The sequence below is a fragment of the Symphodus melops genome (assembly GCF_947650265.1).
Source record: "Symphodus melops genome assembly, chromosome: 11".
In the NCBI taxonomy this organism is placed as follows: Eukaryota; Metazoa; Chordata; class Actinopteri; order Labriformes; family Labridae; genus Symphodus; species Symphodus melops.
Window position 1 is genome coordinate 26,270,872 of NC_136701.1, and position 16,466 is coordinate 26,287,337.

Below are 16,466 nucleotides of genomic sequence, written 5' to 3' on the forward strand. Positions count from 1 at the left end.
TTAGAAATAATACAGTGTGTGTGTTCGATTAGTAATAATACAGTGTGTGTGTTTGATTAGTAATAATACAGTGTGTATGTTTGATTGGAAATAATAGTGCGTGTGTTTGATTAGAAATAATACAGTGTGTGTTTGATTAGAAATAATACAGTGTGTGTGTTTGATTAGAAATAATACAGTGTGTGTGTGTGATTAGTAATAATACAGTGTGTGTGTTTGATTAGAAATAATACAGTGTGTGTGTGTTTGATTAGAAATAATACAGTGTGTGTTTGATTAGAAATAATAGTGTGTGTGTTTGATTAGAAATAATACAGTGCGTGTTTGATTAGAAATAATACAGTGTGTGTGTTTGATTAGTAATAATACAGTGTGTGTGTGTGTTTGATTAGAAATAATAGTGTGTGTGTTTGATTAGTAATAATACAGTGTGTGTTTGATTAGAAATAATACAGTGTGTGTGTGTTTGATTAGTAATTATACAGTGTGTGTGTTTGATTAGTAATAATACAGTGTGTGTGTTTGATTAGAAATAATACAGTGTGTGTGTGTGTGTGTGTGTGTGTGTTTGATTAGAAATAATACAGTGTGTGTGTTTGATTAGTAATAATACAGTGTGTGTGTGTTTGATTAGAAATAATACAGTGTGTGTGTGTGTGTGTGTGTGTGTTTGATTAGAAATAATACAGTGTGTGTGTTTGATTAGTAATAATACAGTGTGTGTGTGTTTGATTAGAAATAATACAGTGTGTGTGTGTTTGATTAGAAATAATACAGTGTGTGTGTTCGATTAGTAATAATACAGTGTGTGTGTTTGATTAGTAATAATACAGTGTGTGTGTTTGATTGGAAATAATAGTGTGTGTGTTTGATTAGAAATAATACAGTGTGTGTGTTTGATTAGAAATAATACAGTGTGTGTGTTTGATTAGAAATAATACAGTGTGTGTGTATTTGATTAGAAATAATACAGTGTGTGTGTGTTTGATTAGTAATAATACAGTGTGTGTTTGATTAGAAATAATACAGTGTGTGTGTGTTTGATTAGAAATAATAGTGTGTGTGTTTGATTAGAAATAATACAGTGTGTGCGTGTTTGATTAGAAATAATACAGTGTGTGTTTGATTAGAAATAATACAGTGTGTGTGTGTTTGATTAGTAATTATACAGTGTGTGTTTGATTAGTAATAATACAGTGTGTGTGTTTGATTAGTAATAATACAGTGTGTGTGTTTGATTAGAAATAATACAGTGTGTGTGTGTTTGATTAGTAATAATACAGTGTGTGTGTTTGATTAGTAATAATACAGTGTGTGTGTGTGTTTGATTAGTAATAATACAGTGTGTGTTTGATTAGAAATAATACAGTGTGTGTTTGATTAGAAATAATACAGTGTGTGTGTGTTGGATTAGTAAATATACAGTGTGTGTGTTTGATTAGTAATAATACAGTGTGTGTGTGTGTGATTAGAAATAATACAGTGTGTGTGTTTGATTAGAAATAATACAGTGTGTGTGTTTGATTAGTAATAATACAGTGTGTGTGTTTGATTAGTAATAATACAGTGTGTGTGTTTGATTAGTAATAATACAGTGTGTTTGTTTGATTAGTAATAAGACAGTGTGTGTGTTTGATTAGTAATAATACAGTGTGTGTGTGTGTTTGATTAGTAATAATACAGTGTGTGTGTGTGTTTGATTAGTAATAATACAGTGTGTGTGTGTTTGATTAGAAATAATACAGTGTGTGTGTTCGATTAGTAATAATACAGTGTGTGTGTGTTTGATTAGTAATAATACAGTGTGTGTGTGTTTGATTAGAAATAATACAGTGTGTGTGTGTTTGATTAGAAATAATACAGTGTGTGTGTTCGATTAGTAATAATACAGTGTGTGTGTTTGATTAGTAATAATACAGTGTGTGTGTTTGATTGGAAATAATAGTGTGTGTGTTTGATTAGAAATAATACAGTGTGTGTGTTTGATTAGAAATAATACAGTGTGTGTGTATTTGATTAGAAATAATACAGTGTGTGTGTGTTTGATTAGTAATAATACAGTGTGTGTTTGATTAGAAATAATACAGTGTGTGTGTGTTTGATTAGAAATAATAGTGTGTGTGTTTGATTAGAAATAATACAGTGTGTGCGTGTTTGATTAGAAATAATACAGTGTGTGTTTGATTAGAAATAATACAGTGTGTGTGTGTTTGATTAGTAATTATACAGTGTGTGTGTTTGATTAGTAATAATACAGTGTGTGTGTGTGTGATTAGAAATAATACAGTGTGTGTGTGTTTGATTAGTAATTATACAGTGTGTGTGTTTGATTAGAAATAATACAGTGTGTGTTTGATTAGAAATAATACAGTGTGTGTGTGTTTGATTAGAAATAATACTGTGTGTGTGTTTGATTAGAAATAATACAGTGTGTGTGTTTGATTAGAAATAATACTGTGTGTGTTTGATTAGAAATAATACAGTGTGTGTTTGATTAAAAATAATACAGTGTGTGTGTGTTTGATTAGAAACAATAGTGTGTGTGTTTGATTAGAAATAATACAGTGTGTGTGTGTTTGATTAGAAATAATACAGTGTGTGTGTTCGATTAGTAATAATACAGTGTGTGTGTTTGATTAGTAATAATACAGTGTGTATGTTTGATTGGAAATAATAGTGCGTGTGTTTGATTAGAAATAATACAGTGTGTGTTTGATTAGAAATAATACAGTGTGTGTGTTTGATTAGAAATAATACAGTGTGTGTGTGTGATTAGTAATAATACAGTGTGTGTGTTTGATTAGAAATAATACAGTGTGTGTGTGTTTGATTAGAAATAATACAGTGTGTGTTTGATTAGAAATAATAGTGTGTGTGTTTGATTAGAAATAATACAGTGCGTGTTTGATTAGAAATAATACAGTGTGTGTGTTTGATTAGTAATAATACAGTGTGTGTGTGTGTTTGATTAGAAATAATAGTGTGTGTGTTTGATTAGTAATAATACAGTGTGTGTTTGATTAGAAATAATACAGTGTGTGTGTGTTTGATTAGTAATTATACAGTGTGTGTGTTTGATTAGTAATAATACAGTGTGTGTGTTTGATTAGAAATAATACAGTGTGTGTGTGTGTGTGTGTGTGTGTTTGATTAGAAATAATACAGTGTGTGTGTTTGATTAGTAATAATACAGTGTGTGTGTGTTTGATTAGAAATAATACAGTGTGTGTGTGTGTGTGTGTGTGTGTGTTTGATTAGAAATAATACAGTGTGTGTGTTTGATTAGTAATAATACAGTGTGTGTGTGTTTGATTAGAAATAATACAGTGTGTGTGTGTTTGATTAGAAATAATACAGTGTGTGTGTTCGATTAGTAATAATACAGTGTGTGTGTTTGATTAGTAATAATACAGTGTGTGTGTTTGATTGGAAATAATAGTGTGTGTGTTTGATTAGAAATAATACAGTGTGTGTGTTTGATTAGAAATAATACAGTGTGTGTGTTTGATTAGAAATAATACAGTGTGTGTGTATTTGATTAGAAATAATACAGTGTGTGTGTGTTTGATTAGTAATAATACAGTGTGTGTTTGATTAGAAATAATACAGTGTGTGTGTGTTTGATTAGAAATAATAGTGTGTGTGTTTGATTAGAAATAATACAGTGTGTGCGTGTTTGATTAGAAATAATACAGTGTGTGTTTGATTAGAAATAATACAGTGTGTGTGTGTTTGATTAGTAATTATACAGTGTGTGTTTGATTAGTAATAATACAGTGTGTGTGTTTGATTAGTAATAATACAGTGTGTGTGTTTGATTAGAAATAATACAGTGTGTGTGTGTTTGATTAGTAATAATACAGTGTGTGTGTTTGATTAGTAATAATACAGTGTGTGTGTGTGTTTGATTAGTAATAATACAGTGTGTGTTTGATTAGAAATAATACAGTGTGTGTTTGATTAGAAATAATACAGTGTGTGTGTGTTGGATTAGTAAATATACAGTGTGTGTGTTTGATTAGTAATAATACAGTGTGTGTGTGTGTGATTAGAAATAATACAGTGTGTGTGTTTGATTAGAAATAATACAGTGTGTGTGTTTGATTAGTAATAATACAGTGTGTGTGTTTGATTAGTAATAATACAGTGTGTGTGTTTGATTAGTAATAATACAGTGTGTTTGTTTGATTAGTAATAAGACAGTGTGTGTGTTTGATTAGTAATAATACAGTGTGTGTGTGTGTTTGATTAGTAATAATACAGTGTGTGTGTGTGTTTGATTAGTAATAATACAGTGTGTGTGTTTGATTAGTAATAATACAGTGTGTGTGTGTGTGTGTGTGTGTGTGTGTGTGTGTTGATCTATCTAAAAAAAAAACAAAAAAAACTTGAATTTCCCTCGGGATCAATAAAGTATCTATCTATCTATCTATCTATCTATCTATCATTAGTAATAATACAGTGTGTGTGTTTGATTAGTAATAATACAGTGTGTGTGTGTGTGTGTTTGATTAGTAATAATACAGTGTGTGTGTGTGTGTGTGTGTGTGTGTGTGTTTGATTAGTAATAATACAGTGTGTGTGTATTTGTGTGGACATAAACAGCTGTTAAAGCTGACTAACAGCTGAACCTGATCAGCAGTCTCTTGAAACGGTTTTCCTCGCTCCTCTCTCCTCCTTGCATCTCAGGTGGGTGTATTATTATTATTTAGGGAAGTGGGAAGCAGCCTGGGTCGATTATGCTAAGGAGGGGAGTTGCATAAGCAGGGAGGAGCGCTCCATCTACTGGTGAGGAACGGAACCATAAACTACACTGTAAAGATAAAGGTTTAAATATCATCACTGATAGTGGATAAATATATACATTTCTTTGAAGCTTTTTATCATAACAAACAATATTCATGTTTTTAAATTAAGAGAAATTAAGGCCAGTACATGTAATTATCCTGACTGACTGCAGTCAAACCAGTCGCATGAGTCCTTCTTGGACGCTCCGGGCTCCCGTACCGTGACTCTTTGTATAAACGTGCATAGTTTTAAATCGGCGGCTGATTCGATGTTTGAGATCTGACATTCATTTTTAAAAACAAAGCTTGTTTTTTTCTTTGCTCTCATGTTTATGTCGCTAAATGTTCTCTTGCTATCAGAACTGTCTTTGAAGGCAACATAGATTAACCGGCTGTCCCTAAACGCCGCACGAAAGACGCGCCTTACGTGATCTGCGTCATCACGTTACGTGATCTGCGTAAACAGAAACAAACATGGCGCCGCGAAAGTGAGGAGAAGAGTGCTGTGAGTTATTTTAGATTAAAAGAGAGATGAGGACAGGTGAGCTTCAACTCAAATGTTCACTTTGTTTCACCGAAAGTCAGAAATAACAACTTTAAAGGCATTTAAAAAAAAATAGACTTCCTGTTTCCATGTCAACCGATGACCTGCGCGCGCCGAGAACTGAACATAACCTCAGCTGTCACGAGCTGAACAGGTGCTGACTCTACCTGCTGTCAGTCACTGAGTGTGTGTGTGTGTGTGTGTGTGTGTGTGTGTGTGTGTGTGTGTGTGTGTGTGTGTGTGTGTGTGTGTGTGTGTGTGTGTGTGTGTGTGTGTGTGTGTGTGTGTGTGTGTGTGTGTGTGTGTGTGTGTGTGTGTGTGTGTTCTCGTCTCTTCAGGAGTGTGTGTGTGTGTGTGTGTGTTCTCGTCTCTCCAGGTGTGTGTGTGTGTGTGTGTGTTCTCGTCTCTTCAGGTGTGTGTGTGTTCTCGTCTCTTCAGGTGTGTGTGTGTTCTCTTCAGGTGTGTGTGTGTTCTCGTCTCTTCAGGTGTGTGTGTGTTCTCTTCAGGTGTGTGTGTGTTCTTGTCTCTTCAGGTGTGTGTGTGTTCTCTTCAGGTGTGTGTGTGTTCTCTTCAGGTGTGTGTGTGTTCTCGTCTCTTCAGGTGTGTGTGTGTGTTCTCGTCTCTTCAGGTGTGTGTGTGTTCTTGTCTCTTCAGGTGTGTGTGTGTTCTCTTCAGGTGTGTGTGTGTTCTTGTCTCTTCAGGTGTGTGTGTGTTCTCTTCAGGTGTGTGTGTGTGTGTGTGTTCTCGTCTCTTCAGGTGTGTGTGTGTTCTCTTCAGGTGTGTGTGTGTGTTCTCGTCTCTTCAAGTGTGTGTGTGTTCTCGTCTCTTCAGGTGTGTGTGTGTTCTCTTCAAGTGTGTGTGTGTTCTCGTCTCTTCAGGTGTGTGTGTGTTCTCTTCAAGTGTGTGTGTGTTCTCTTCAAGTGTGTGTGTGTTCTCGTTCACAGAGTGCGGATGTTTTGGCGCCATACTGTGACCAGGTGTGAGCAGTCGGACCAATGAGAGGAAGAACAGGACGCTCTTCATCGTCGTCATCATCAGGTAGGGTGGCGTCATCACGTCTTTGTTCTTTCGTATTGCGATGGCGTGATATTGGCGTCCAGCCAGCAGCCGTGTTCTGACTGTGCGTGTATGTGGAGCTCCCGCTGTGCTGAAACAGGATGTGACCTCACAGACCGGGACGCCAATAAAACGCTGTCACTGAATAAATATGACTGTAAAAAGACGTGAAGAGGGCGGAGCCTATTTCGGACACGCAGTCTGTTAGTGTGCAGATAAAACGGGTCTTTTGTTGTCACGATTCACGCCGCTGTACGTCCCATTGACCTCTTCTTCCTCGCCGCTCACAATCCCGTGATTAGCAGAGAAATCAATGTTTTTGTTTTTTAGACACTCGTTGATGTTTGTCGTGTTTCTGTCGCAGTCGGCCCGCCGCCGAGCAGGATGGCTCTGAGGAAGCACACGCCACAGGACGTCGACGACCTTCCCTCTGGAAGCCAACACAGCGACGTCAAGGAAGACGGCGCTCCAGACGACCAAGGAGACGACAGAGATGTAAAGACGTGTTATGAGTGACAGATCGACCACACACACCTGAAGCCGTCTGATTGGTTAACGCTGCAGGCGGACGCCTTCACTGCGTCTTTATCGAACAGAAACGTTTCCGAGACGTAATTCTTAAATCCTCGGTTTCATGTGAGCGTCGGCTTCATCGTTATCGTGAGTGTCCTCCGCCTGCGAGTCGTTTGTGTTTGACTTCCTGCGCCAGACGTCAACGAGCTAGCTTCAGACGGCGCCACGAGGGCCCGACAGGAAAAGGTTTGTTAGCTTGTCACGCTAAGTAGCAACAGCGGCGTGTTAATCTCATCCACAGCTTCGTAAACACGAAGATCAAAGCATCATGATCGCGTTCCTACGCCTTCAAAATAAAAGCACTGGAAGTCAAGTTTTCTTCAGTGACCGTGCTGTACGGTGCAACGCCATATCTAACGCCATGCCTGCTGAAGGCCACGCCTTTCGCCGCTGTCGGTTTTCTCAGCCTGTTGGTCTCGCCTCCGTAAGCTTGACATGAGAAACACGAGGCTTTCATGGAACGTGGGAAATGACAGCTCTTAAACGTTTGTTTTGCAGGATGATCTCTCATCGTCACTTCTGCCTCGCTCTCCGAGAGAGAGACGCCGCAGGGAGAACAAAGCCAAAGGTGCGGCGCACGCCCCTCGCAGCCAGGTGTCAGAGCAGAGCCCGTGCTGATTGGCCGCTGACGTTCCTCCTTCTGTTGTTTGCAGAGATGACGGAGGAGGAGATGATGGACTTGGCGTTGCGTCTGAGCGAACATGAAGCCAGCGTCGCGGCGCTCAGAGTGCAGAAAGAGGAAGAGGCCGTGCTGAAAGCCATCCAGGAGAGCGTGAGTCTGAAGTTAACGCCAAGCAACACTTCACAAAGCTGTCCGCCACATGGCGAGTAAATGTTCATACCAGAGGCGTGTCCCGTCCCCCCCCCCGACAGGCCTGCACAAGGCACACACTGGAACGCTGCCATCACGCCGTTTTCACTTTTAGTGCAAGTGAACACAGTTGATCCGTACAGACCGAGTTATAAACACTGACCATGAGCACGCTACAAGCACGCTCTTCTTTTGACTTCCAGCACGCCGCAGGAGCGTTCTCAGGTATCGGCCAATAAGGAACAGTCTGATGTTATGTGGTCAGATCTCAGTCGAGAAAAAAATCTCAAACTAGAAATCAAACGTCGATGGCGTTTCAAGACCGGAGCGTTTGTGGCGTTGACCTTGTGTTTGTGTCGTCTCTCAGATGGGAAAGAGTCCGACACACGACCGCGCTCCGCTCGCCGGCGCTGAAGCTGCTTCCAGACTCTGCTCGCGGAGGAAACTCTTGTACTCGAACAGGAAGCAGGATTTAGAGGTCAACTGCTCGCCGCTGAACGGAGGTGAGTTTAAGATTGTCCCGTGGTCACCTTCTCTGACGGTGCGACGTCATCGCTCCGTGGCTCTAAGCACGCGCTCTCTTCTTCGTTCAGATGTTATAGAAGCAGCTGACGAGAGGCGGAGCCTGAAGCGTAAGAGAGCAGGAAGTCCTCTGCTGGAGATGCCCGACTTATCTCAGAACATCTCCTCTCACGCCTCACCGTGCAGCTCGGACCCTCTGCAGCTGGACTCCCAGCAGGTTTCTGTGGACCTGCAGCTGGACTCCCAGCAGGTTTCTGTGGACCTGCAGCTGGACTCCCAGCAGGTTTCTGTCTTTGATTAAAGTTGTATTATTAAGGGATGATTTAGACGAGGAAGTGTTGAACTGAAGGCTAATATGTTGTGACGGGTCTCTGGACGTTCAGAGAAGATGATGAGGTTTTGAGTGGCGTCTGAGTTTGAGTCCTTGTTTGAGTTGTACTCTGAGCGTCTCCTGATCATGTTTCTGTGTTCTCTAAAACCAGAGCTGTGACTCCACCCAGATCGACGAAGGGAGATCTCCGGTCTTCCCTTCCACGGGTTGCCGAGTGGAGGTCCAGGTCCCCCGTCTAAGTCAGAACCTGCTGCACTCCTGCAGGACCTCAGGGTTTGTGTTGTGCTCTCAGGACTCTTCAGACGACGCTCAAAAGTCTCCGGCGGCTCAAACCAAGAGCCCCACGTTCCCCCAAACCTCCAGAGAGGCTGTGTTCTCAGAAATGGAGGCAGCAGACAACTCGGAGACCCAGCTGAGTCCAGAGGCATTTCAGAGCCCGGTGTTTGGAAGGACCACTCAGCACCAGAAGTCTCTAAGTGCCGGCAGACTTCAGGTCTGTAACTCAGGGTTCACATCCTCCTCTCAGGAGAGTTTATCCTCCTCTGTGAGGTCCGCGTCCTGTCGCCCTCCGAGCCCCGTGTTCCCGATAATCCTTGACCATCACCACACTGTTCCTCCCCCTAAAAGACCTGGGGTCTGTCGGAGTCCAGTCTTCTCAGATGATCAGACTGAGCAGGGTCACGTTGGCAGTCTGAGCCGGGTTTTGGACAGGACCGGAATACGGACAAAGATCCAACGTGCAGCAGCTCAGATCCGAGAGGTGAGTTCACAAACTGGCTTTTGTGTCTTGAATGTAGGAACAGGGAGTGGACAGAGTCCGAGAGTGGAAGGTCTTTGGGGTCGGGTGACCCGGCTGATGTCACCAGGAATGACGTGATCGTCAGCTGGGCTGTATAAAAGTCTGTAATTTGTTCTAACTCGTCCCTTTCTCTCTTTCAGGACAAGGAGACTGAACTTATTCCAGGTGTCACGTTGACGCGGTCACCTCTGTCAGGTCAGGAAGTCTTCTGATTGGTTCCTTATTGTCTGTTTCATCTCGCGTCAGGGTCATGGTTGAATCGGGTCGGGTCGGGGTTGGTCACGGTCTCTGTTGGGACAGGTTGCTCAGGGTCACAGTCGGGTTGGGGTTGGTCACGGTCATGGTCACGTCGGTTGGGACAGGTCGGTCAGGGTCAGGGTTGGTCAGGGTCTTGATTGGGACAGGTCGGTCAGGGTCACGGTTGGTTCGGGTCAGGGTTGGTCAGGGTCAGGGTTGGTCAGGGTCTTGGTTGGGACAGGTCGGTCAGGGTCAAGGTTGGATCGGGTCAGGGTCGTGGTTGGGACAGGTCGGTCAGGGTCTTGGTTAGGACAGGGATGGTCACGGTTGGGTCGGTCAGGGTCTTGGTTGGGACAGGGATGGTCAGGGTCACGGTTGGGTCGGGTCAGGGTCTTGGATAGGACAGGGATGGTCAGGGTCACGGTTGGGTCGGTCAGGGTCTTGGTTGGGACAGGGATGGTCAGGGTCACGGTTGGGTCGGGTCAGGGTCTTGGTTAGGACAGGGATGGTCAGGGTCACGGTTGGGTCGGGTCAGGGTCTTGGTTAGGACAGGGATGGTCAGGGTCACGGTTGGGTCGGGTCAGGGTCTTGGTTAGGACAGGGATGGTCAGGGCCACGGTTGGGTCGGGTCAGGGTCAGGGTCTTGGTTGGGTCGGGTCAGGGTCAGGGTCTTGGTTGGGACAGGGATGGTCAGGGTCACGGTTGGGTCGGGTGGGGTGGGGTCAGGGATGGTCAGGGTCACGGTTGGGTCGGGTCAGGGTCTTGGTTAGGACAGGGATGGTCAGGGTCACGGTTGGGTCGGGTGGGGTGGGGTCAGGGTCTTGGTTAGGACAGGGATGGTCAGGGTCACGGTTGGGTCGGGTGGGGTGGGGTCAGGGTCTTGGTTGGGACAGGGATGGTCAGGGTCTTGGTTGGGACAGGGATGGTCAGGGTCTTGGTTGTGACAGGGATGGTCAGGGTCTTGGTTGGGACAGGGATGGTCAGGGTCACGGTTGGGTTGGGTGGGGTGGGGTCAGGGTCTTGGTTGGGACAGGGATGGTCAGGGTCACGGTTGGGTCGGGTGGGGTGGGGTCAGGGTCTTGGTTGGGACAGGGATGGTCAGGGTCTTGGTTGGGACAGGGATGGTCAGGGTCACGGTTGGGTCGGGTGGGGTGGGGTCAGGGTCTTGGTTGGGACAGGGATGGTCAGGGTCACGGTTGGGACAGGGATGGTCAGGGTCACGGTTGGGACAGGGATGGTCAGGGTCACGGTTGGGACAGGGATGGTCAGGGTCTTGGTTGGGTCGGGTGGGGTGGGGTCAGGGTCTTGGTTTGGACAGGGATGGTCAGGGTCTTGGTTGGGACAGGGATGGTCAGGGTCACGGTTGGGTCGGGTGGGGTGGGGTCAGGGTCTTGGTTGGGACAGGGATGGTCAGGGTCACGGTTGGGACAGGGATGGTCAGGGTCATGGTTGGGACAGGGATGGTCAGGGTCTTGGTTGGGACAGGGATGGTCAGGGTCTTGGTTGGGACAGGGATGGTCAGGGTCACGGTTGGGACAGGTATGGTCAGGGTCTTGGTTGGGACAGGGATGGTCAGGGTCACGGTTGGGACAGGGATGGTCAGGGTCTTGGTTGGGACAGGGATGGTCAGGGTCTTGGTTGGGACAGGGATGGTCAGGGTCTTGGTTGGGACAGGTATGGTCAGGGTCTTGGTTGGGACAGGGATGGTCAGGGTCTTGGTTGGGACAGGGATGGTCAGGGTCTTGGTTGGGACAGGGATGGTCAGGGTCTTGGTTGGGACAGGGATGGTCAGGGTCACGGTTGGGACAGGGATGGTCAGGGTCTTGGTTGGGACAGGGATGGTCAGGGTCTTGGTTGGGACAGGGATGGTCAGGGTCTTGGTTGGGACAGGGATGGTCAGGGTCTTGGTTGGGACAGGGATGGTCAGGGTCTTGGTTGGGACAGGGATGGTCAGGGTCTTGGTTGGGTTAAACTGATGTATTTCTATCCCGTGCAGACGAGGAGCTGACTGAAGTGATCAAAGTCGAGGACTCGGCAGAGACGGAGCTGAGCAGCGACATGAAGCTGCTCTGGTCAGACGACGACGTGACGGTACATGTTTACTTCCTGCACAGTGAGAGTTAAAGAGACAGTACATGTTTACTTCCTGCACAGTGAGAGTTAAAGAGACAGTACATGTTTACTTCCTGCACAGTGAGAGTTAAAGAGACAGTACATGTTTACTTCCTGCACAGTGAAAGTTAAAGAGACAGTACATGTTTACTTCCTGCACAGTGAGAGTTAAAGAGACAGTACATGTTTACTTCCTGCACAGTGAGAGTTAAAGAGACAGTACATGTTTACTTCCTGCACAGTGAGAGTTAAAGAGACGTTGTGACTTGATTTTGCTGAAACTAAAACAAGCTAAGCCAGAGTGAGGGGCTGCTACCGGGACACGTCGTCCTTCGGCTGCTCCACGTTGTAAATCAAACCTCTGCGGACTTGTTCAAGATGTATTTATTTACCACCACCAATGAAGCCACTGTTTACACTTCCATTACTAACTTGTTGAAACGAACAAATGAAAGGTTCAATTATTAGCCTCTAAACGGCGGTCAAAAACTGTGTGCTTCTCCCCGGTAAGCAGCATTACCTCTTCTTCTACTTCTCCCCTTTCCACGTTACTGCTGTCCAATACGCCACCTACTGTGGCAATCGGGTAATGACCTGAACAGAGACATTATGACTCTGCCACGCTGAGACTAAAGATGCTAACTTCCTGTTCTCACCGTCTGTCTGCTGCAGCTGGTGTCAGCAAGCTCACCAAGCCCGGTCTTCCCAGAGGAGAGAGCCATCGACGGACATCCCGTGTCAGCCAATCACACAAGTGGAACAAATGGTGTCGACTGCAGGTAAAGAAAGCGGCAACAAGGTCAGCCTGATGAGTTTGTTTCAAGGTCATCACAGGTTCAAACATCACGTCATTCAGAGATCGCAGCATTACGTCTTAAAGCTCCACCCTCTTTGCTATTGTGTTAGCTTTGGTGTCCCCTGCTGGCAAAGCATGGCATTTCTCCCGACTGTGGTCATCACTATCCGACTCTGTGGCAGAAACGCTCACGCCTTCATTTCCCTCAAAGTCCAAAAGCAAAGATTCTTCAGGACCGAATGGACTGAACATGTTAAACATCTCGCTCGTTGGGAACGATCTTTGGAAGAGCTGAAAGGTGGAACACACTGCAGGTGTCATAGCGCCTGTCTGCAGAGAACTGGCTCGTCATGTTTTAGTGTTTGAGGGCGGAGTCAAGCGTTTAGTTATTGTGTGATTTATTTATGGCGTCTGCATGGTCCTTCTCTTCCTCCTCTTGCAGTCAGCAGACCTTCACCTCAGAGAGAGACCCTCCCAGCAGTCCGGTGTTGGTCAGCAGTTCGTGTCCCCTGCCCGGAGCGTCTGCAGGCCGAGCGACGGTGCAGTACTATTGGGGGGTACCCTTCTGTCCCAGAGGCCTGAATCCAGACTCCTACACCCAGGTAAGACGGTCTTATAAAGTCAGGTTTGATTGTTTTTAATGTCACATATTTACAAAGACTCATTTTCTGTTTTTATACAAATCAAACGTAACAAAGCTTAAAAAAACTACAATTTCAGTCTTATTATCAAAATCCTCCCTGAAATACATAATCATTTTTTATATTGATAATCTGTCTGTTCCTCTGGGTCCTGGTCCTCAGGTGATCCTGGCTCAGATGGAGGTGTACGAGAAGAGTCTGAAGGAGGCTCAGAGGTGTCTGCTGAGGAAGGTGGAGTGGGGCGAGGCGGTCCTGCCACAGGTCGAGGTACATTTTGTGTTTGATATTTCTCTGCAGTCACTCAAATGTGTTTGAAACAGGAAATCCAGTCCTGGTCTTGATGTGGTCCATAGAATCAGACTATTTGTGTCCGTCTGAGAAAACGCACTAAGGCGTGAGTTAGTAACTCGCCCCGTCTCTGTTGACGGCCCTTATTGTTGGCAGCACCATTTTTTTGGTGGCTACCTTTTTCAGGGTGAAGGCGGCATTGCGCGCTGACTCGACAGAAGTGTGTGCACTCCCTCTCTCCTGACACAGGTGCATCCTGTGTAGTGGTCTGGTAAGGGTGGGTTTGCTCGAAGCCAGCTTGTAAGTGACGCGCTTCGATTACCTTGTTGGAGATGCAGTGTTTGCACGCCTCTGCTGTTTGACCTCGTCCGGCAATAGTGCTCCCTCGAGTGCCCCGGTGATCCCCGTGGAGCCTGGAGAGCTGGTCAGATCAGCAGACTCTAGGGACGCTTGAACAGACCGTTCAGGCTCGACAGAGCAGGCAGCGGCTCTCTGGTCTCAGCAGGAGCCTGGCTTCCCATTATAGGCCAAGGACTACTGCCCAGTGGTCACCAGCAGCCGTAGCGCCCAGCCCGGCCCGCTGCAGTCTGGAAACACCGACCATCTCAGGGGCAATGGGCTGCTCGGGTCAACAAAGACCATCAACCCGTTAGAAATACGGGCTGTGCACCTGGCTCTCTAGTGTTTTCTGCCAGAGAGAAACATGTCCTTGTGTGGTTTGACAACATCCCAGCAGTCTCTCAAATAAATCTTCAGGTGGGCACCAGGTCCGCCTGGTTGCTGTGCGTAGTCCCGGATCTCTTGACTTGGGCAGTCCCCCACCTGGCCAGTCTCAGGTTAATGTAGCTGGTGAAAGAAACCTGGTGGCAGATTTCCTGTCTCGAGGCAAGCCTACTCTGGGGGAGTGGCGTTTGCATCCGGAGGTGGTGCTCAGCATCTGGGACCACTTAGGCAGGGTGATAGTAGACCCCTCTGGGTCAGGACCCCTGTCGCCTTCAGCTGTGGGTTTGGCTACTGAAGGGCCCAATTCACTGCTGAGATCTGCTTGATCAGAGGCCAGGGCGCCATCCACTCGCAGTCAATACGATAACAGGTAGCAGCTTTTCTCAGTCTGGTGTTCAGGCAGGAATGTGGACCCTGGGCGCTGCTCTGTGCCGTCAATCCTGGAGTTCTTGCAATCATTCTTGGATACTGGCCGTTCCCTCTCTACCCTGAGGGTTTATGTAGCTTTCCTCTCGACATGCTCGGGTAGAAAACGGCACTGTGGGGGGACACAGGTTGGTTTCTCTCTCTTTGAGGGGGGCTATTAGGCTTCATCCACCTCCAGCCAAGAGAGCAGCAGCTCCATGTGCTCGACAGTCTGCCTCCCTTTGAAGCCCTGGCGAAGGCAGATCTGAGATGGTTATCAGCAAAGACTTTCAATCAATCAATCAATCAATCTTTATTTGTATAGAGTCAGTTCATAACAGGTGTTCTCTCTTTATAAACAGCAGGTAAAGGAGCTTCCTGTTTGTCTGTTAACATGAACAAAGAGCAGGTAAACATGCTCATTGTTTACATAAAGCAGGTAAACATGCTCATTGTTTACATAAAGCAGGTAAACATGCTCATTGTTTACATAAAGCAGGTAAACATGTTCATTGTTTACATAAAGCAGGTAAACATGCTCATTGTTATGTTTACATAAAGCAGGTAAACATGCTCATTGTTATGTTTACATAAAGCAGGTAAACATGTTCATTGTTTACATAAAGCAGGTAAACATGCTCATTGTTTACATAAAGCAGGTAAACATGCTCATTGTTATGTTTACATAAAGCAGGTAAACATGTTCATTGTTTACATAAAGCAGGTAAACATGTTCATTGTTTACATAAAGCAGGTAAACATGCTCATTGTTATGTTTACATAAAGCAGGTAAACATGTTCATTGTTTACATAAAGCAGGTAAACATGTTCATTGTTATGTTTACATAAAGCAGGTAAACATGTTCATTGTTATGTTTACATAAAGCAGGTAAACATGCTCATTGTTATGTTTACATAAAGCAGGTAAACATGTTCATTGTTTACATAAAGCAGGTAAACATGCTCATTGTTTACATAAAGCAGGTAAACATGTTCATTGTTATGTTTACATAAAGCAGGTAAACATGTTCATTGTTTACATAAAGCAGGTAAACATGTTCATTGTTATGTTTACATAAAGCAGGTAAACATGCTCATTGTTTACATAAAGCAGGTAAACATGCTCATTGTTTACATAAAGCAGGTAAACATGTTCATTGTTTACATAAAGCAGGTAAACATGTTCATTGTTTACATAAAGCAGGTAAACATGCTCATTGTTTACATAAAGCAGGTAAACATGCTCATTGTTTACATAAAGCAGGTAAACATGTTCATTGTTATGTTTACATAAAGCAGGTAAACATGTTCATTGTTTACATAAAGCAGGTAAACATGCTCATTGTTTACATAAAGCAGGTAAACATGCTCATTGTTTACATAAAGCAGGTAAACATGTTCATTGTTATGTTTACATAAAGCAGGTAAACATGTTCATTGTTATGTTTACATAAAGCAGGTAAACATGCTCATTGTTTACATAAAGCAGGTAAACATGTTCATTGTTTACATAAAGCAGGTAAACATGTTCATTGTTTACATAAAGCAGGTAAACATGCTCATTGTTTACATAAAGCAGGTAAACATGCTCATTGTTCACATAAAGCAGGTAAACATGTTCATTGTTTACATAAAGCAGGTAAACATGCTCATTGTTTACATAAAGCAGGTAAACATGCTCATTGTTTACATAAAGCAGGTAAACATGTTCATTGTTTACATAAAGCAGGTAAACATGCTCATTGTTTACATAAAGCAGGTAAACATGTTCATTGTTTACATAAAGCAGGTAAACATGTTCATTGTTTACATAAAGCAGGTAAACATGCTCATTGTTTACA

The 16,466-nt window shown here is 44.3% G+C and overlaps 1 protein-coding gene across 4 annotated transcripts; it reads left to right on the forward strand.

Annotated features, from left to right (window-relative positions):
• Positions 1-5,309: 5,309 nt before the first annotated feature.
• Positions 5,310-13,641, forward strand: uimc1 (ubiquitin interaction motif containing 1). Of its 4 annotated transcripts, XM_079355093.1 has the most exons (13): positions 5,310-5,485; positions 6,276-6,369; positions 6,752-6,882; positions 7,459-7,528; positions 7,614-7,732; positions 8,139-8,274; positions 8,365-8,576; positions 8,776-9,384; positions 9,564-9,618; positions 11,657-11,751; positions 12,445-12,551; positions 13,011-13,170; positions 13,372-13,638. In XM_079355093.1, exons 2-13 carry the CDS (start codon positions 6,327-6,329, stop codon positions 13,522-13,524), a joined length of 1,890 nt encoding a protein of 629 aa, XP_079211219.1. In that variant the 5' UTR covers positions 5,310-5,485; positions 6,276-6,326; the 3' UTR covers positions 13,525-13,638. The 4 variants fall into 4 exon arrangements, with proteins under 4 accessions (XP_079211219.1, XP_079211221.1, XP_079211220.1 ...); XM_079355094.1 differs by lacking the exon at positions 5,310-5,485 and having other exon boundaries at positions 6,258-6,369; positions 11,657-11,773; XM_079355092.1 differs by lacking the exon at positions 5,310-5,485 and having other exon boundaries at positions 6,258-6,369.
• The last annotated feature ends 2,825 nt before the right edge of the window (positions 13,642-16,466 follow it).